General features: G+C 43.0%; 1 protein-coding gene across 3 annotated transcripts in view; it reads left to right on the forward strand.

Moving 5' to 3' along the window:
* The window catches only part of LOC108439991 (corticotropin-releasing factor receptor 2), a 279,618-nt gene extending 277,203 nt beyond the window's left edge, over positions 1-2,415 (forward strand). For all 3 annotated transcript variants that reach the window (XM_037534292.1, XM_037534287.1, XM_037534283.1), the window contains one exon: positions 1,994-2,415. In XM_037534292.1, coding sequence (XP_037390189.1) covers positions 1,994-2,134 — 141 coding nt within the window. In that variant the 3' untranslated portion in view covers positions 2,135-2,415. The remainder of the gene's footprint in view (positions 1-1,993) is intronic.
* The last annotated feature ends 20,016 nt before the right edge of the window (positions 2,416-22,431 follow it).

Consider the following 22,431-nt stretch of genomic DNA (forward strand, 5'->3'; position numbering starts at 1 on the left):
CTCAGTCGTTCACAAGCAAGGACGGGCGAGGTTCACCACTTTGTGAACAACTGCGTGAGCAAATAGTCCAACAGTTTAAGAACAACGTTTCTCAACGTGCAACTGCAAGGAATTTAGGGATTTCATCATCTACAGTCCATAATATCATCAAAAGATTCAGAGAATCTGGAGAAATCTCTGCAAGTAAGCGGCAAAGCAGAAAACCAACACTGAATGCCCGTGACCTTCGATCCCTCAGGCGGCACTGCATTAAAAACCCACATCATTCTGTAACGGATATTCCCACATGGGCTCAGGAACACTTCAGAAAACCACTGTCAGTGAACTCAGTTCGTCGCTCCATCTACAAGTGCAAGTTAAAATTCTGCCATGCAAAGCGAAGCCACATATCAACACCACCCAGAAACGCCGCCGGCTTCTCTGGGCCGAGCTCATCTAAGATGGACTGATGCAAAGTGGAAAAGTGTCCTGTGGTCTGACGCGTCCACATTTCACACTGTTTCTGGAAATCATGGACGTCGAGTCCTCCGGACCAAAGAGGAAAAGGACTGTCCGGATTGTTTTCAGCGCAAAGTTCAAAAGCCAGCATCTCTGATGGTGTGGGGGGGTGTTAGTGCCCATGGCAGGGGTAACTTGCACATCTGTGAAGGCACCATTAATGCTGAGAGGTACATACAGGTTTTGGATCAACATCTGCTGCCATCCAAGCAGCGTCTTTTTCAGGGACATCCTGCTTATTTCAGCAGGACAACGCCAAGCCACATTCTGCACGTGTTACAACAGCGTGGCTTCATGGTAAAAGAGTGCGGGTACTAGACTGGCCTGCCTGCAGTCCAGACCGTCTCCCATTGAAAATGTGTGGCGCATTATGAAGCTCAAAATATGACAACGGAGACCCCGGACTGTTCAACAACTGAAGCTGTACATCAAGCAAGAATGGGAAAGAATTCCTCCTACAAAGCTTCAACAATCAGTGTCCTCAGTTCCCAAACGCTTATTGAGTATTGTTAAAAGGAAAGGTGATGTAACACAGTGGTAAACACGCCCCTGTCCCAACTTCTTTGAAACGTGTTGCAGGCATCAAATTCAAAATGAGTGAATATTTGCAAAAAACAATAAAGCTTATCAGTTTTAACATTAAATACCTCGTCTTTGTAGTGTTTTCAATTGAATATAGATTGAAAAGGATTTTCTAATCATCGTATTCTGTTTTTATTTATGTTTTACACAACGTCCCAACTTCACTGGAATTGGGGTTGTATTACAGGTGTGTTACAGTGTTTGATACCTAATACAGCATTTATTGTGTGATACATGTTGCAAGTGTGTTACCTGTTACAGTGAGTGTTATCTGTTGTCACAATATGATGCCTATTATAGCGTGATACTTGTTGCAGGTGTATTACAGTGTATTTACCTATTATAGGTGTGTTACAGTGTGTGATACCTATCACAGGTGTTATTGTGTGTGGAACTTGTTGCCAGCATGTTACAGTGTGCGTTACATGTTAGTGTTATGTCTGTGTTACAATATGTTACCTAGCATGATACTTGTTGCAGGTGTGTTATAGAGTATGTTACCTGTTACAGGAGTGTTAGTGTGTGATGCATATCAATGTGTGGGACCTGTTGCAAGTATGCTACAATGTGGTGTCTGTTACAGTGTGTATATATCTATGTGGTACTCGTTACAAGTGTATTAGTATGTTACCTGTTACAGGTGTGTTACATTGTGTGATATCTGTTACAAGTGTGTTACCTGTTAAAGGTGTGTTACAGGTGTGTTACCTGTGACAGGTGTGTAACAGTGTTTTACCTGTTAGAAGTGTGTTCCAGCATGTGTTATTTGTTACAGGTGTGTAACAATGTGTGTTTCTTGTTATAGATGTGTTACAGTGTGTATTACCTGTTACAGGTGTGTTACCTGTTAAAGGTGTGTAACAGTGTGTGTTACTTGTCACAGGTGTGTAATAATGTGTGCTACCTGTTACAGGTGCGCTCAGCAGCGAGGAAGAGGTGGCACCGTTGGCAGGACAACCACGCACTGAGGGTGCGTGTGGCCCGAGCCATGTCCATCCCCACCTCACCCACCCGCATCAGCTTCCACAGTATCAAACACACCACCGCCGTCTGAGCCTCACCTTCACTCACAGTGGACTGAGCCTCCTGCCTGTGACTCCCCCGCTGACCTCGCGTGGACCTGAATTCAGACTGTACGGAGTGATGACCACACATGCCCTGTGATCGTTTCCCTACATGTGTGTCATCCAGTCATCTGTGAATATTATTTATTGGTTTGCATTTTTGTGGATGGGACATTTACGATGAAGGATCGGAATAATCCAGGTTGTATTTTATCTGTTTCATATTGTTCAATATGGTGTAAAAAATGTAAATATATTCTTTTGACACAAACGGGTGCTTTTCTGTCTTTATTAAACACCATTTTCAACAAAATATAAGTTACTTTAGAAAATAGTATATTAAATGTGCCATAATGTCTACATGAAAAATGGTCATAATAGTTCAAGCCTGTAATAGTATTAAGTGCTGTGCAAACATCAGAGACCACCTTTCATTTATTTGGTTTTCTAACGGCCACTAAGTACGAGTCATTCATTTTTCAGCATCAGAAAAAAGGAAATTACCCAGAATCCTCAACAGCTAAATCTACTCTCAGCTGTGTTCAGTCAGTGAGTCTCTCTCTCCCTTCATTCCAGCCTCCATTCTCTTCAGGAGAGGCACTTTCAGCTCCTCAAAGAACCTGCAGACACGCCTCCAAAGTTCAGTCTTAGAAGCTGGTTGATGATTTTCTGAATCAAACCCATTCAGTGGTGTTGAGGTCTGGACTCTGGGGCGGTCAGTCCATTGTCCAGCTTCTTTGTTTGATGTGTCCGTCTCCTTTTCTCAGTGAGGTTCTTCTTGATCAGCTACACATCCTTTCAGACCCACAGCGCTGAGTGGTCTTCTCACAGTGGAAGGATGAACTGAAACACCTGTGAATGTTTTCAGATCTGAAGCAGCTTGATTTTCTCCTCTCTCTCAGAGATAAAAGCTTTAAGTGCTGTTTATATGATGGGGGCAGTTTCAGGGTCTTATTTTCCTTTGCCTTTTTCCTTCCAAATGGAATCTCTCTTTAGAAATATGGCTTTTTGAGAATTAAATAAATTAAGGGGGTCATTTTAACCTTAAGTATGCCTTATGTTCTGGAGATAACGAAGCCTCCTTCCCCCACTTGTAATCAACGGTTACATTAGATTTCTCACCAAAGTTTCTTTAACTGTGTCTAAATTATTGTTGAATTTATTTAATCACTGAAGTGCATACATTTCCATTTGGTCATACAGCAGTGCTGACCAAATGGCCAGTGAGTGTTTGTTTGCAGTGAATTCAGCAGATTATTATTTAAACATGAATGTCTTTGGTGATGTTTGCCCTCTAGTGAACTGATTCTTCATTAAAACCATCATCAAAAGTCCTCTGGGTTCCAGTCACAGGGGACAGTCCTGCAGAGGAGAATCTGACCATCTGTCGTTCTCTCAGTGTCACTGTCTTATATGCTTACATCAGAGTTATTTCTCTAATGCATTATCCACCCAATGAAGCCCTCAATCCACAAAACAGGCCAGGCCAACTTGGAGATATAATCTCTCCAGCAGGTCCTAGGATGACCCTGGAGTGTTGTCCTGATAGGCAGTGCCTGGTACACCCCCACCGGGAGGCATCCAGGGGGCATCCGAATCAGATGCCTGAACCACCTCTGCTGGCTTCTATCAATGCGGAGGGGTAGCGACTCTATACTGATCTCCTCCTGGATGACCGAGCTCCTCACTCTATCAAATAGAGTGTAGATGCCACCCTATGAAGAAAGCTCATTTCCGCCGTTTGTATTTGCGATCTCATTCTTTTAATCATTACCCACAGCTCATGACCATAGGTGAGGGTTGCGATGTAGACCGACCGGTAAACAGAGAGCTTCGCCTTATGGCTCAGCTCCCTCTTCACCACTACAGTCTGGTACAGTGACCGCATTACTGCTGCCACCTGTCCCAGCCTGTGGCCGATCTCATGATCCCTCTTCCCATCACTCATGAACAAGACCCCAAGATACTTAAACTCCTCCACCTGGGGCAAGTCCTTTCCGCTTACCATGAGTGGGGGCATGCCATCCTCATCCACCAGGACAAACTCCAACTGCACGGACGCCAGCCAGGGACTCATGAGTATCCCCACACCTGCCCGGCGCCTCTCACCCTATGCAACCTCTGAGTAGGAGAGGGACCAACCCCTATCCAGGAGTTTTGTTCCAGAGCTGACACTGTGGGTGGAGTTGAACCCAACTACATCTAGTTGCTACCTCTCAACCTCCTGCACAAGCTCCAGCTCCTCCCCCAAGTGAGGTTACATTCCATGTACCAGAGCCAGTTTCTGCTGCAGGGGCCTAGGCCACCAAGGGCCTCCCTGCAATCTCCCACTGCCTATACAGCACTGCACCACTCCACCAATGCTGGACCTTGCGGGTGGTGGGCTCACATGGTCTCCCCACATTGCCTCTTCTGGCTGAGCCCAGTCGGGTTACGTGGGCTGCCCGGCCACTAGGCACTTGCCGAGGAACACTACCCCCAGGCCTGGCTCCAGGGTTAGTGCATGGAGTTGTTGGATCGAGTTAGTCTGGGTCTTCACTGACCTGTTCGCCCTGGGTGACCAGGAGCATATTGCTCCCGACGACTTAGTTCTGAAGATCCCTAGACCACACAAGCCCTTCCACCATGACAAGTCCGGGAAAGGAAAATAATCCAGGAAAGGTTATATCAGAGACCATCCTTCATAAACTACAAGTGATTCATATTACAGGAGATATTTCTGAGGATATTAAATAAAATCCACTTGCATAAGGAAGAAGAAAGTCAAAGGAAAATCAGTGAAGTATAGAAGCTCTAGAGAATCGGGACCCCTAACAACCACCTGGAAGAAGTGGTCGACCCCAAAACTTCCCCCATCAAATAAACAGCACTGTAAGCTTTCATCTCTGAGAGAGAGGAGAAAATCAAGCTGCTTCAGATCTGAAAACATCCACAGGTGTTTCTGTCCATCCTTCCACTGAGACAAAACCACTCAGCACTGTGGGTCTGAAAGGACGTGTAGCTGATCAAGAAGAACCTCACTGAGAAAAGGAGACGGACACATCAAACAAAAAAGCTGAACAATTGACTGACCACCCCAGAGCCCAGACCTCAACACCATTGAATGGGTTTGATTACTTCAGAAAATCATCAACCAGCTTCTAAGACTCTGAAACGAACACATTGACATAACTAAAATCACATAATTTCTGTGCTTCTTGTAATAAACTATGATTCATAGAAGATTTAAATGCTTTTGTTATCACTAGCTTGAAGTGCGAGTTATTTTTGTTAATGTGGAAGAGAGGCTGATGTTTATAGCTGGGAAGCAGGCAGGGCGATCGCCTACATTCAAATTCATCTGCTCTGTCACTAATTAAAAGTAGGTTAGGCTGGGACGTCCAGATTTATGCAAATGAACTCAGTCTTCTCCAATGTTCGTCCTCCACAGCAGATGGACAGAGCCACCGGTAGCTTCAGTCTTTCCTCTGCAGGGATCTGATACTTGGAAGAGAGCTGCATATGGACCTGCTGGCTGGAGAGTATGAACAGCAAAAGTGTTTTAGTCCTTGAAAAATCTAGAATTATTACTGTGTGTTTCTGTATATTCAGTTTAAATTACATAATGATTTATATGCAATATCGTTTCTTAAAAAGAAAGACTCAAAATGCCATGGAAAAAAAATATTTTGCTTCTCTGATCACTAGAGATATCAGGTCGCTTCATGAGTCAGAGTCAAATCCCAAGTCTCTGGTGAAGGAGCTTGAGTCGAGTTTGGAATCTCTATGGTGCAAGTCTGTATTGAGTCTCAGGTCTCTAAGTTGTGAGTCTGAGCCAAGTCTCTGATGTGCTGGTGTGAGACAAGTCTGGAGTCTCTGGTGTATGTATCAATGGAGTCTAAAGTCTCTGGGGTGTGAGTCTGACTCGAGTCTCAGGTCTCTGAGATACGTGTCGAGATCAAATCTTGAGTCTCTGGTGTGTGAGTCCAAGTCAAGTCTTAAGTGTCTGAGGTCCAAGTCCAAGTCGAGTCTTGAGTCTCTGGTGTAGGAGCCTGAATCAAAGCTCAAGTCTCTGAGGTGTGATTCTGAGTTGATGCCTTAAGTCTCTGAGTAAAAGTCTGAGTCTTGAGTCTTTGAGGAGTGAGTTTGTGTCAAGTCTTGAGTTTCTGAGGTGTGAGTCCAAGTCAACTCTCAAGTAAAGGATTAGTTCAGGTTGAGCCATGAGCCAGGTAAGAGTGAGTCAAAAAAGTTATGTCAGTTATGGGTAAATCTGAATCAAGCTGGGAGTGAGTTAAGGCTCAGTCCAAGTTGCAACTCATTTCCGGGTAAGCCAAGTAATGAGTTAGTTAAAGGTAAGTGCAAGTCACAAGTTATGAGTCAGTTACAGGTGAATTCGACTTAAGTTGTGAGTCAACACGTGACTTGATTGAGACTTGAGTCGCCATCTAGCACTGTTGATAATCACCAGTTTATTAACGATGAGTATTTGTCCATGACCTGTAGGGGGTTTTCAAAATAGAATTGTATTGATTAATTTATAGTAGTGTACATGTAGTTACATAATAAATCACATTCCATTGACATTCTGTATGGACAAGTGTGAGACTTCACTTCTAATTTTTGTCACTTTGAATGTTGAAATATTACAAAATAGAAAAAAAATGTAAAGGATTATTACTTCAAAACAAGACAGTATACACATGTTATGAAATTTAAATCACAATAAAAGATCCCCTCTTCTACTTACAACCACAATTTCTCCACTGGTTCAATGAGCTACAAGTGAGGAAATATAACATATATGTCAGAAGATGCTGTAACATTCAGGCAACCTGGCACCAGCTGTGTGCTCCCTACTTAAGGGGCACTCGCACACTGCTCAGTGCTCAGTCTTGAGTCCCCGCTGCTACAAGCATGTTGCTCTGACTGTGTAAGTATTAAATTAAATAAAATAACATAAAATAAAATAAAATAAAAACTCTTGAGTGTGTCTCACTCTCTACGTTTAGGGAGAAGCAAGGGTGAGATTTAAAAAAGGGAGCTTTTTGGTCATCCTCTTGAGGTGGTGATTGAGCCCCCCCGCTTTGTTCATTTTATTTTCCCAGCTCTTAGCCCCTTTCGTTTCTTTTCCGAGTTGCACCTTTCTCTTGCACCGAGTTGCACCTTTCACCTTTGCCTTGAGGCAATCCTTTAGTGTCCACCAGATAGTATCGTCCTGTAGCGCTCCCGGCTTCTAACATAAGGGTCTCAGAACCTCCAGGTGCATTACAGATGGATTTCATGGTGAGAACACCTAGACAGGTTACTGCATCTCTTCTTCAAAAAAGAGTACATTGTTCATGTCTGATGTTGATGTGATGCTGTGGAACAGAACTAGTTGGATTTTTTGCTTTCTTTTACTCCCATGCCCAGTCAGGATCAAATTCATTTCTTCAAATAAATAAATACCTCTTTGGGACTGTTTTGGTAGAATTCAGTCATTTTCCGTTTGCTTCAATCAATAAATAAGCCCTCAGAATAGAAGCGTGGTCTGTGGTCATCAGGATTTCCATAATTTCCTGAGATACACACACAGAATTAGTCACGCTCCAGACAGACAGGCTTCAGAAATCAGCAGCTGCTCAACCAGAGGAGCAAGATTATTGCAGATATGCCTGAGCCTTTAGTCCCTGCCAAGTGTTTGTCTTGTTGGAATCTGAATGAGACACTTGACCTCAACTCACTCATCATAGCACCGACTTAAATATACTGTTTAAAAAAAACCATGACAGTGCAAAATATTGTCATTCTAACCAAACAATAGGATATTTCACTCCACCCACACATTTTAATTGGCTGTAATGTTTTACTATATTGATCAATGAGAAATCAAATACTAAAAACTTCTGTAGACTACATGGGCTGAGCTAAACTGTTGTAGGCTGAATGGGTGGAGCTAAACTGCTGTAGCTGAATGGTGGAGCTAAACTGCTGTAGCTGAACGGTGGAACTAAACTGCTGTAGCTGAATGGTGGAACTAAACTGCTGTAGCTGAACGGTGGAGCTAAACTGCTGTAGCTGAAAGGGTGGAGCTAAACTGCTGTAGCTGAATGGTGGAGCTAAACTGCTGTAGCTGAACAGTGGAACTAAACTGCTGTAGCTGAAAGGGTGGAGCTGAACTGCTGTAGCTGAAAGGGTGGAGCTAAACTGCTGTAGCTGAATGGTGGAGCTAAACTGCTGTAGCTGAATGGTGGAGCTAAACTGCTGTAGCTGAAAGGGTGGAGCTAAACTGCTGTAGCTGAATGGTGGAGCTAAACTGCTGTAGCTGAACGGTGGAACTAAACTGCTGTAGCTGAAAGGGTGGAGCTGAACTGCTGTAGCTGAAAGGGTGGAGCTAAACTGCTGTAGCTGAATGGTGGAGCTAAACTGCTGTAGCTGAATGGTGGAGCTAAACTGCTGTTGCTGAATGGGTGGGGCTAAACTGCTGTAGCTGAATGGTGGGGATAAACTGCTGTAGCTGAATGGTGGAACTAAACTGCTGTAGCTGAATGGTGGAGCTAAACTGCTGTTGCTGAATGGTGGAACTAAACTGCTGTAGCTGAATGGTGGAACTAAACTGCTGTAGCTGAATGGGTGGAGCTAAACTGCTGTAGCTGAATGGGTGGAGCTAAACTGCTGTAGCTGAATGGTGGGGCTAAACTGCTGTAGGCTGAATGATGGAACTAAACCGCTGTAGCTGAATGGGTGGAGCTAAACTGCTGTAGCTGAATGGTGGGGATAAACTGCTGTAGCTGAATGATGAAACTAAACCGCTGTAGCTGAATGGGTGGAGCTAAACTGCTGTAGCTGAATGGGTGGAGCTAAACTGCTGTAGTTGAATGGTGGGGCTAAACTGCTGTAGCTGAATGGTGGGGATAAACTGCTGTAGCTGAATGGTGGGGATAAACTGCTGTAGCTGAATGGTGGGGATAAACTGCTGTAGCTAAATGGTGGTCATAAACTGCTGTAGCTGAATGGTGGGGATAAACTGCTGTAGCTGTATGGTGGAGATAAACTGCTGTAGCTGAATGGTGGGGATAAACTGCTGTAGCTGAATGGTGGTCATAAACTGCTGTAGCTGAATGGTGGGGATAAACTGCTGTAGCTGAATGGTGGTCATAAACTGCTGTAGCTGAATGGTGGTCATAAACTGCTGTAGCTGAATGGTGGTCATAAACTGCTGTAGCTGTATGGTGGGGATAAACTGCTGTAGCTGAATGGTGGTCATAAACTGCTGTAGCTGAATGGTGGTCATAAACTGCTGTAGCTGAATGGTGGTCATAAACTGCTGTAGCTGAATGGTGGTCATAAACTGCTGTAGCTGTATGGTGGGGATAAACTGCTGTAGCTGTATGGTGGGGATAAACTGCTGTAGCTGTATGGTGGGGATAAACTACTGTAGCTGTATGGTGGGGATAAACAGATGTAGCTGTATGGTGGGGATAAACTGCTGTAGCTGAATGGTGGTCATAAACTGCTGTAGCTGTATGGTGGGGATAAACTGCTGTAGCTGTATGGTGGGGATAAACTGCTGTAGCTGTATGGTGGGGATAAACTGCTGTAGCTGTATGGTGGGGATAAACTGCTGTAGCTGAATGGTGGGGATAAACTGCTGTAGCTGAATGGTGGGGATAAACTGCTGTAGCTGTATGGTGGGGATAAACTGCTGTAGCTGAATGGTGGGGATAAACTGCTGTAGCTGTATGGTGGTCATAAACTGCTGTAGCTGAATGGTGTGGATAAACTGCTGTAGCTGAATGGTGTGGATAAACTGCTGTAGCTGAATGGGTGGAGCTAAACTGCTGTAGCTGAATGGTGGGGCTAAACTGCTGTAGGCTGAATGATGGAACTAAACCGCTGTAGCTGAATGGGTGGAGCTAAACTGCTGTAGCTGAATGGTGGGGATAAACTGCTGTAGCTGTATGGTGGGGATAAACTGCTGTAGCTGTATGGTGGGGATAAACTGCTGTAGCTGAATGGTGGGGATAAACTGCTGTAGCTGAATGGTGGGGATAAACTGCTGTAGCTGTATGGTGGGGATAAACTGCTGTAGCTGAATGGTGGGGATAAACTGCTGTAGCTGTATGGTGGTCATAAACTGCTGTAGCTGAATGGTGTGGATAAACTGCTGTAGCTGAATGGTGTGGATAAACTGCTGTAGCTGAATGGGTGGAGCTAAACTGCTGTAGCTGAATGGTGGGGCTAAACTGCTGTAGGCTGAATGATGGAACTAAACCGCTGTAGCTGAATGGGTGGAGCTAAACTGCTGTAGCTGAATGGTGGGGATAAACTGCTGTAGCTGAATGATGAAACTAAACCGCTGTAGCTGAATGGGTGGAGCTAAACTGCTGTAGCTGAATGGGTGGAGCTAAACTGCTGTAGTTGAATGGTGGGGCTAAACTGCTGTAGCTGAATGGTGGGGATAAACTGCTGTAGCTGAATGGTGGGGATAAACTGCTGTAGCTGTATGGTGGGGATACACTGCTGTAGCTGTATGGTGGGGATAAACTGCTGTAGCTGTATGGTGGGGATAAACTGCTGTAGCTGAATGGTGGGGATAAACTGCTGTAGCTGTATGGTGGTCATAAACTGCTGTAGCTGAATGGTGTGGATAAACTGCTGTAGCTGAATGGTGTGGATAAACTGCTGTAGCTGAATGGTGGGGATAAACTGCTGTAGCTGTATGGTGGGGATAAACTGCTGTAGCTGTATGGTGGGGATAAACTGCTGTAGCTGTATGGTGGGGATAAACTACTGTAGCTGTATGGTGGGGATAAACAGATGTAGCTGTATGGTGGGGATAAACTGCTGTAGCTGAATGGTGGGGATAAACTGCTGTAGCTGAATGGTGGGGATAAACTGCTGTAGCTGAATGGTGGGGATAAACTGCTGTAGCTGTATGGTGGGGATAAACTGCTGTAGCTGTATGGTGGGGATAAACTGCTGTAGCTGTATGGTGGGGATAAACTGCTGTAGCTGTATGGTGGGGATAAACAGATGTAGGCTTAATGATGGGGCTAAATCACTGTAGCTGAATGGAGCAGGTGATGAGGACAAGTTACACAATGAACCAGTCATGCAACCCCACATGTGGTCTTAGGAGAATAGTGTGTGTTTACAAGAGAATAATGCAGGAGAACTCGCAAAGCAAGCGATCCTGAGTCGGAAAAAACTCGTGTGAAATCTCCATCTCTGCTAAAACGTCATCACCATCATTCTCTGAAAACAACACATAAATGAAAAGTGAGAAACGTGTACACGATTATTTGTATTCATATGACTTTGTTTCATTATGTCTTCTCAATTTTTCCATCCAGATGTACTAATGGATTAAAGTGCACAGTTGTGTTCAATGATTAATGCCTTTTCTCTGGCAGTGCATCTTAAAAATATATTAATATTAATTATTCACCCACTTCTTCAGTAAAATTATAAAAGCCTGACTTAGCAAAGACGCTTAGTGCCAAGTTTTCCACACTAATGCAGTTTTGGACAATCCCTTACGTTTGTTCTCTTCCCCGATTAGTTCTTCTACACTGAGCCACCACTTTATTGAGTTTAATTTAGCACATCTTATCTGTTAAAGACCCTCGGGCCCACTCTGACCTGCTTTACACAGTTACAGAGCTCAGGTGTGATTTTCTTCAATACATTGGATGATATTTAAGTAGATTAAGGGCCGAAATACACCAGTGGAATATTTGTTGAAGTTTTAGAAAAACATATAAGCCAAATGAACTACAGTAAATGGAGGGGAACGCTATATACTCTCCCAACAAACAAACATATGGTACACCAGCCAATCAATTTCGCTTGTCTGTGACTGATTGGGTTGGTTGGTTGATGTGTTCTGGCCTTATAATTCAATGTTGACCATGCTGTGTACATTATGTGGTTTATGACCGCTGTATTTTTTCACCTGGTCTTCATCTCTGCAGCATAACAACCGAACCAGCCTTTTTCAGATGTAAGCTGTAATTTAGATGTAATGTTAGGTGCGCCTAGTGGATGGTTTTTAAGATTAAGTGACCCTTATTAGTCCCACAACAGGGAAATTTCACCTCCGCATTTAACCCATCCATGAAGTGAAACACCACATACACTCTAGTGAGCACACACACAATAGGGGGCAGTCAGCACACTTGCCCGGAGCAGTGGGCAGCCCTATCCGCAGTGCCCGGGGAGCAGTTGGGGGTTAGGTGTCTTGCTCAAGGACTCCTCAGTCACGTGCTGTCGCCTGAACCGGCGACCTTCCAGTCACAAGGCTGGATCCCTAACCTCCAGCCCACAACTGCCCAATGTATACATTTATGACATTTGGCTGACGCTCTTATCCAGAGTGACTTACAATTTGATAATTTTTACACAGGTAGGCCAAGGTGGTGTTAGGAGTCTTGCCCAAGGACCCTTATTGGTATAGTGTAGGGTGCTTGCCCTGGGATTGAACCCCAGTCTACAGTGTAGAAGGCAAAGGTGTTAACCACTACACTAACCAACCATGTCAAACTGATCTACACCTGCTAATGACGTAGCACTGCTCAAACCCAGCGGTGAGCAAAGTAAAGCAAACATGTTGGCATTGAAAAAACTGCCCCAGGCCTCATAAAGCTATGCGAGCAGTGGCAGCACGAGGCCACAAAAGTGTTGGCACTGTGACAGCATTAATGGTAAACATGGAGGATTATCAGAAGAGATCTCCGGCAGCGTAGATTTTTCGTTCAAGGTGGAAAAAGGATAAATAAATAAATAAATAAATCAACATCCAGTTCATTACACCACTGCAGCCAACAGCAAAGACTGGGAGAACTGAACGACTGACGAACGTTGCCCCCGGTGGTGGAAGCATGTTTGTGCATGGCTCTATTGAAAACAATGTAAGCTCTGGTTTACTGCTGTCTGTCTACTGTCAGCATGTAAATGCAAGTTTAGTCATATCTGTGAAGTCTGAAGGCTTACACTACGGGATTTTTTTTGCCTCTGCTACATCCTTACAGCAGTGAATGTAGATTTTGCAAAATAAAGCCCCCCTCCCACCAAAACAATTCTGGTGGGCTGTGCAGCATCTTTGCACTAACAACCTAAATCATCTATTAGGCTCATCTGTGTATTTGGATTATGCTGCCTGGTGTTATTGCCCAATACAGACACCACTCATTAAACACCAGAGGGCTGATTTAAGCAGAATCAGCCAGGATATAAACAGTGTGCAACAGATTCCCCTGAATTCAGCGTTAAGTTTGAAGCATTATTAAGTCAAATCAGGTGAACAGTGTGTGTTTTGTGCGAATGTTGATGTAAGGATTGCTGATTCAAAGGTTTTACATCGCAAAATACTGCGAACTGCACACACACAACACAGCGCGGCATTCAGGATACATTCATATCCACACACTGACTTCAGGTGACTTGAGATTTTTCTTCAGTTCAGTGATTAAAATCTGTATCAGCTGACAGCAAATAAATAAATATGTAAACGAAATTCTGGCAGACTCATTTCTGAACAGTGACAGCTATAAATTAATAAAAAATTGAATTCTTTTACACAGCACCACAATTATGAAAGCAAAGAGTTTGGGACATAAGGTTGGTGGGAATTGAGGGGAGCAGGTTAGGGGGAATTAGGGTTAAGGTGGGGGCAATTAAAGGCAACAGGTTTGGGGGATTTGGGCATACAACTTGGGGTGGAATTAATGGGAGTGGGTTAGGGGGGAGTATGTTGGCAGGGAATTAGGGATACAAGTTGGAGGGAATTGGGGATACATGTTGCGGGGATTGGAGGGAGGCAGGTTGGCTCACGTTTTCTAATCAAATTCCACGCCCATCTCCATATTTCAATTAAGATTTAGATGACAGTGGTTCACCTGTCTGGGGATTCTATGCTGGCCACCTTGTTATTTCTCCCTAAAAGAACAGATTCTCATCATGATCTAATTAACAGCTCCTTCTGATTTGGATCAGGTGTTGCAGCCCTGGAAATGAATCTCCTGGGCTGAGACTGGAACGCTGCTGTGCCCACAGGCCGGAGGGTGAGGTTATGTAATGACCAGGCTGCTGCTTCAGGTTTGCCTCAGTTACTGGGGTTTCACACAGAGCTCCTGGACTCTAGACATGAATGGGTTTATGTGTTATAGGTAAGTGTTATAGGTGTATTGGACGTATAGACAGTTAGTGCACAGTCAGATATTCAAGTGTATCAGGTATATAGACAGAAATGTGCTGGTGAACTGCAGTCCAGTAAATTACAACATGGAATTTGTTCATCTTATTTAAATCTTAGATCAATTTGTTCACATTAGTATCCTGCCTTTCACCTAATGACAGCTGGGATGAGCTCCAGCACCCCCCGCAACCCAGAGGGAGGGCTTAGAAGATGTGTGTGTGTGTGTGTGTGCGTGTGTGTGTGTATTTTCAATTTATTCTGTGTTTTCTAAGACAATTACTTCAAAAGAACAGACACTGTTAAAGCATGTAGTGTATGTGTGTGTAATGTAATTTTCAAATATATGAATTACATCGATTTTTTATTTATACATGTGTATGAAAATTTAATTACACACACTCTTTTAACACACCCTTTACAGAGAACACACTTGAGTATTTACGCTGCCTTATATTTGAGGGGTTTTGATCCAAAAAGCTTCATAAACCACTTTCAAGAATGACATTTTTTTCATGATAGATATTGTTGGGAGTGAGTTTTTATATCATGAAATGTTTAATATCACCTTTATTAGAGAATTAAAGTGCATTTTCCATCACACATCAGCTGTATTACAGCCAAAATTGTTCCAAATACATTACACAGCACTTTGGAACGAAACCCTTTATATCAGAATTGTTGCCGTTTCTCTTGTATTTATACTTGGTATGTTTTTTTTTATACTATATGATATTATGATGTTCTTCAGGTGTCCCCATTCATATAGCACTGTGCAGCATACCGTTTACCTTGTGAAGCTTCTGTGACTAAATACCAATACAGCCAAACATGTTGCTGAATTATCATTGGCATACTGTATTTAACATGTCATCTGCATTGGAAGTCAACCTGAAATCAATATGGACCATCATATCTCCATCATTTGGCTCATGTCCCTGATCATACCAAGTCCTCCAACAAAATGCGATGACTTTTTTCGCCCCACCTCTAAAACGTCCTCTGGTTTTTGATTATGCCACCGATCACCAGTGAAGAAAAATAATATTAACCAAAATTATGCTTCACCCCCCCCTCCCCCCCCGATCTAGCTCAGAGAACCTCCCTGATACTTGTTTTCATGCAGAAATACAACCTTATTTCCAAAAAAGTCGGGACGCTGTGCAAAATGTAAAGGAAAACAGAAGGCAATAATGTACAAATAATCATTTAAACCTGATATTTCACTGGAAATGGTATAAATACAGCATGTCAGACTTTGAAAGTGAGAAATGTTGTTGCTTTTTGAAAAATATGTACCTGCTTTGAATTTGATGGCAGCAACACATAAAAAAAAATGGGACAGGGGCAACAAAAGACTGTGTAAGTTGTGTAATGCTACATTAAAGCATGCTGCATGTGAGGAACAAGAAAAGCAGTAGTTGGGAAAGATCTCTGGGCAGATGCAGCGCCTCGTGATTCTGTAGCGGAAGTCACTGCATGGACTCAAACACTTCTGAAAACCACTGTGAACACAGTTCATCGCTGCATCCACACACACAAATTAAAACTCTAAAACATAAAGAAGAAACCAAATGTAAACTGGGCCTGAGCTCGTTTATATTCAGGGGAATATACTTTTACTTTTTCTGGATTAGCCAACATCAACAGTGCATCCTTGGCAACGCACTCATATTCCGGCTGTCGTCTTTCGGAGTAGCAAAGCAAACACACAAAGCAGAAATCACAGCAAAATTACTCAGAAATATGAGCAAAAGTGCTGGAGTGCCTGTGCACATCCTGGCTTTGAACCAATTCAGCGGCAAATAACCAGTTTTTATTCCCTGGTCTTGGTCTCCAAATTGAGCCCCGTCATTTCTCTGAGAATTAGTTGACTTTATAGCGCGCGTAGGTCAAGTGTGGGTGTGTTATTGGTGTTTATTGATTTCAAAGCATCATTGATGAAAAAAACGAATAACAGACAAAGATTTTGATTTATTTGCTGCAGTCAATCTGAAGCACTGTTGTTGACAACATGCAGAGTGCTTTTGCTCTTCAAGGTTTAACAGGGAGAGAGGAGAAAGAGGAGAGGTGAGAGTGAGAGACAGAGAAATGTCAGGGAGGAGCTCAGGGGACAGAGCAGTGGCAAGTAAGGTTTTAATACAGAATTCAGAAGCACCAAAAAATACCAGTTAATTTATCAAGGTTTATTATCCATGTGTTTATTTAAACCCAGGTACATTAAGGATAACCCTACAGTCGTGGGCTGGAGGTTGGGGAACCAGCCTCATGACCGGAAGGTCGACGGTTCGATCCCCAGAGCCGACAGCACATGACTGAGGTGTCCTTGAGCAAGACACCTAACCCCCAACTGCTCCCCGGGTGCTGCGGATTGGGCTGCTCACCGCTCCGGGCAAGTGTGCTCACTGCCCCCTAGTGTGTGTGTGTGTGCTCACTAGTGTGTATGTGGTGTTTCACTGCACGGATGGGTGAAATGCAGAGGTGAAATTTCCCTGTGGTGGCACTAATAAGGGTCTCTTAAGCTTAATCTTAATCTATACAATATGGGCCAAATAATACAACAGTAACAGGGGCAGTGAAGGAGAGTCTCACACAGAGAAGTACTGACTTCAGTAATACTCCACCCATATATGCTGACTTCACTCTGTTTGACTGAACATAATTGCGAGTTATAAACATTAATACAGCGATTATTTTGTAAAATGGGCTGTAGAGAGACTGTACTGTCCTACTGTGTACCTGAGTGCCTTTTTTAGGGTTTCTCAGCATGTCTGTTCAGTACTCAGCACACAGTGTGTTATCCTGAATGAAACAGCTGTATTTTCATTCACTCAAATTATTATTTTGAAATACAGAGCTGTCTGTAAGGGCTGTGTTTCAGTAGCCTGGGCGGAGCGCTTTCAGGTACACGATGGTCTAGAATCACACAGGTTTTGAAACTTTGACACGTCTGTTCTTTTGTTCATCTGATGAACATAATTACACGTCTAAGTAACGAGACAGAAAACAGTGCGTGACAAATTATATGGTGGCGTTAATCTTGCAACGACAGATACGAGTTTAATTTTTATCAGGCAAATTTGTGAATGGATGTTCTTTTGCTTTGACCCCGTCCAGTTTGCAGCAGATCCTGCTCATCCTTAAAGACTTACAGTGAGGACCTACACAGTAGGTGTTTCTGGCGAAGTAAATTCTTATGCATTGTACTTGAGCAGTTTTTTTGGTGTATCTGTACTGAAGTATTTCCATCAGTAGGCCGGGTCAGTTTCATTAAGCAGCCAGAAGAGGGCGACGTAAAGCAATTTTTTTGACACGAGGAGCTACTGCATGCAGACTGGGGTCAGTTGACCTGCAGGTTGTTTCCATAAGACCTTGAAACTTGAAAAATAATAATTATATTCCAGAATGATTTCCTTGATGACCTGTCCAGGGTGTATCCTGCCTTCTGCCCGAAGACTGCTGGGATAGGCTCCAGCACCCCCCGCGACCCTGACGGAGAAGCGGCTTAGAAAATGGATGGATGGATGGATTTCCTTGATAAACTTACACTGGTTTCCACAATGATCATGTATCTGGCTAAATCCAGTACCATACTGTCTAGGTGACTTTTATCAGCTGTTACCGGAGTGGAGTATAAGTGTTTATTCAGTTCTGCGTTTTATGAGCTGAGGTTGTGCTGAATTTGGAGCTGTAATACTGTGTTACTGTGTAATTTGACATCTTGCAGAACCGTTCAGAAGCTCCTGAAGGTTCATCATCATGGCTATCAGGTATGTTGCTTCAGGAGTGGTGAAAGAAACCTGCTCAGTGTTAGGCCAGCTTTACACATTGAACTTTTGGTGCAACTTCAGATGCTTGGAACCTTCATGAAGCTAAACTGCACTTACATTGCATAATGTAAAGCATCATGCGACTCATTTGAATCTCATTAGCAATAGATGCAAGTGTCTCAACTTTGGGAACCAAGTTTCATAAAGGAGCCAATCAAAGCACAGATAATGCATCAAGTGATCATGTCGACTACATACTTTCAAATCACTGGGCCTCATTCATCAGCTGTTCTTAAGAAGAATTTTTAAAAATGATGATTTTATTATTATTATTATTTTATTTATTTATTTATTTTTAATATGTATTATTTATTTATGAATAAAATTTTATTTTTTTCGTAAATTCAACTTATGTATATTCTGATGTTTTCTTATCTGGGGTTTGTTCTTAGGTAAGAACATAATCTACACATGCGCTTTAAGAAAACGTCATGAATCTGATGATTTGTCTTATTTTATGAGCTTTTTGTAGGACCTTTCTCAAGAACACATTTAAGAAGAAACTTGGGAAGATATTGGAGAATGAGGCCCATTGATTTTACTGGATCAATGGACAAGAAAAGAAAACAGACGATGGTTTATTGGGTGGTTAAAAAGGGGACAATCCCCATCGTTTAGTCAGTCTTTGAGGTGCGGTTTCAGCTCACTGGCTCTTCACACACTATTGCCTAGCTAAAAGGTTTGATGTACAGTGTGACTAGGCTGATGTTCCGTGGTGTTATTGACACGTAGACCCACTAGGTGACGGTATGCACTGTCGCTGTTTCTCTTGTTCTTCACTGTGAGGCTGCTTCTATAAAGTCACAACAGTTGTGTGCAGTACTGTGAAACTTTGTATCAATCTCATACCAAGTAAATACAGAACAAGTATCGCCGACATCGATACTTTCTACTTATACAAGCAGCTTATGTACTTCCATGTAGGGGAGAGCAGTGTGTCATGATTTTTGAGGGGAATCTATCAATATGCTAAATCTGAATACAACCCCATTTCTGTGCAAAATAGAAATAAAAACTAAATTCAATGATGTGCAAATAATTTAAATCCTATGTTTATTTAACATAGTACAAAAACAACATATCAAATGTCAAAACAGAGAAATGTTATTGAAATGTTTTGAAAATGTACCATATAGCCAATGGTTTTCATTCACCCATCCAAATCATTGACTTCAGGTGTTCCAGTCACTTCCATGGCCACAGGTATATAAAGCCGAGCCCCTCGGCCTGCAGACTGCTTCTACAGACATTAGTGAAAGAATGGGTCGCTCTCAGGAGCTCAGTGAATTCCAGCGTGGTACCGTGATCGGACACCACCTGTGCAGCAAGTCCAGTCGTGAAATTTCCTCACTACTAAATATTCCACAGTCCACTGTCAGTGGGATTATAACAAAGTGGAAGCGATTGGGAACGACAGCAGCTCAGCCACGAAGTGGTCAGCCACGTAAAATGACAGAGCGGTCAGCGGATGCTGAGAGGCATAGTGCGCAGAGGTCACCGACTTTCTGCAGAGTCAGTCACTACAGACCTCCACACTTCATGTGGCCTTCAGATCAGCTCAAGAACAGCATAGAGAGCTTCATGGAATGGGTTTCCATGGCTGAGCAGCTGCATCCAAGCCTTACATCACCAAGCACAGGACTCTAGAGCAGTGGAGACGTGTTCTCTGGAGTGACCAATCACGCTTCTCCATCTGGGAATCCGATGGACGAGTCTGGGTTTGGCGGTTGCCAGGAGACGGTACTTGTCTGACTGCACTGTGAGTGTAAAGTTTGGTGGAGGGGGGATCATGGTGTGGGGGTGTTTTTCAGGAGTTGGGCTCGGCCCTTGAGTTCCAGTGAAAGGAACTCTTAATGCTTCAGCACCAAGAGATTTTGGACAATTTCATGCTCCCAACTTTGTGGGAACAGTTTGGGGACGGCCCCTTCCTGTTCCAACATGACTGCGCACCAGTGCCCAAAGCAGGTCCATAAAGACACGGATGAGCGAGTTTGGTGTGGAAGAACTTGACTGGCCTGCACAGAGTCCTGACCTCAACCCGATAGATCACCTTTGGGATGAATTAGAGTGGAGACTGTGAGCCAGGCCTTCTCGTCCAACATCAGTGTCTGACCTCACAAATTCACTTCTGGAAGAACGGTCAAAAATTCCGATAAACACACTCCTAACCCTTCCCAGCCTTCCCAGAAGAGTTGAAGCTGTTATAGCTGCAAAGGGTGGGCTGATATCACCTTGTTAGATTAAGTTTAGGCTAAAATCTTAACAAATGACTGTCATAACGCCATTAAGGCAGTCGAGAATTAACCCGAGAATATTAGTTTATACAACGAACATATGAAACAATAAACATTTAAATATAATATACGGTTACTTTCTTGTGTTAAATAAAAATATATATATAAACAATAGATCAAACTCTTAACACATCGTAAAACAATGGTGATGTACTTTTACCATTTCAGGAATAATGTAATGACACTATAACAATTCATTCAGAATGAAATGTAGCAAAATCAGTGGAAAATTCCCACTTGTGTCTTATGGTTCTGAGCTTTGCTGTAAACGAATCAAAGCTCACTCATTTTGAGTTTGTTGACTTTCTAAGTGACATGTTTATCATGTGTCAGGGTCGACGTGTCTATCTAGAGTAACTCGTGTGAACCTGCTTGAACCGCAGGACTGAGAGCCCTGGCTAACACTCTGCATAATGTGGGATAAACCACACAGGAGTCGGACTCGTCACCTCGTTCGTTTATTACTCTGTGTTGTGAGAGACAAACGTCTGTGAGAAGGCACTATTAGAAACCTCTCTCCTGTCAGCATAAGTACGTGCTTACAGAATACAGTCTCTTCCAGGAGAGATCTACATCAGTGAAACAATAAATGAAACGCTGTGCAATACATATTAATATCTGAATGCTCGCTATCAAGTTGTTAAAGTTTCAAAGGACATAAACAACAAACGTCTTGATCTCAGAGCTTACAACTACAGAGTGATTGCATTCAGAAGGCCTTCTGCCATTTTCTGCTAACACAGAAAACATGAAGAGGTGACAATTTGCTTTCAGCACTGCCCCCTACTGTAAAGACGAGACATTATAAGAAAACAAATTCTCAATATCGACAATATGTACATCCTTTCTCGCTCCTCTTCTAGAACATCCAGCATAGACCAGAGTGTCTGGCCACCAGCAAAACCGGCATATGCTGTGTTTTGGATGCTGGTTTGTTGGTCAACCAGTGTAACTATGCTGGGGTAACCAGCTAAACCAGAACCAGATCAGCACAGACCAGCATATATTAGCTTAGAACAACTTGGACTGAGATGTTTGCTGGTCCGTGTCGTTTTTCTCTTCAGGGTCGACATAAAAACACACTTTTACAGCACGACACAACACAAAAGAAGTTCATTTCACTTGTATGGGTAGTTAAAATGGAGCTTTATATGAACATTTATCACAGTATTTAGTGCTTAATGCAAATTTGTTTTGCCTATCTTTGTTCTACATACACTTGACAAAAGTATTGGGACACCCTTCCTAATGTTTGAGCTCAGGTGTTTTAGCCCTCATTGCTAACGTGGATAAAATTAAGCACAAAGCCTTGCAGTCTTAATAGACAAACAGTCACCGTAGACTCTGACCGTAGACTCCCAATCAGAACACGCCACTGTCTACAGTCACCATAGACTTTGCACGACCGTAGACATGGATTTCATCAGTTTTATGCCAGTAAAATAACCGATGAACAACATCCAGCCACAGCTTTGGAGCTCCATGACCTCACAAAGAGTGACCTACTGGAAGGAAAAGGGGTTTGTGTAACTGTGCTCGATTCTAAAGGGAAGCTTCTCTCAGAAGAGACTTATCCAGGAACTGATCCAGCATCTGGTAACATCAGAGTCTTGCTGACAAAAACACCAGAAAATTCTTCAAAGTGAGTAAAACTGTTCAGTTCATTTGCATTGATTTTGTTTTGATCTGGTTCAGTAAGTCATTTTTATATAAGTAAACCAACAGAGTACAAGTAGAAAAAGGCACATCAGTGTAAATAAGTATACTATATATATACGTACCGTATATAGTGGTGTAAAGATTATTTACCATCATTAAAATTATTGTAATTATTGGTTTTACAGAAAAGAAGGAATGTTAAGTAGATTGAAAAGTAGGATTAAAGGTCAAACCACCCCACACAGCGGTCACTTTGATACTGTACGCTCTGATGGCTCAACACAAGCAGTGAAACTCCGAATTGCCTGTTTCACGCTGTCATCCAAGCAACAACTGATGCCCCCGGTCCA

This window comes from Pygocentrus nattereri, chromosome 2, assembly GCF_015220715.1.
Source record: "Pygocentrus nattereri isolate fPygNat1 chromosome 2, fPygNat1.pri, whole genome shotgun sequence".
Lineage (NCBI taxonomy): Eukaryota > Metazoa > Chordata > Actinopteri > Characiformes > Serrasalmidae > Pygocentrus > Pygocentrus nattereri.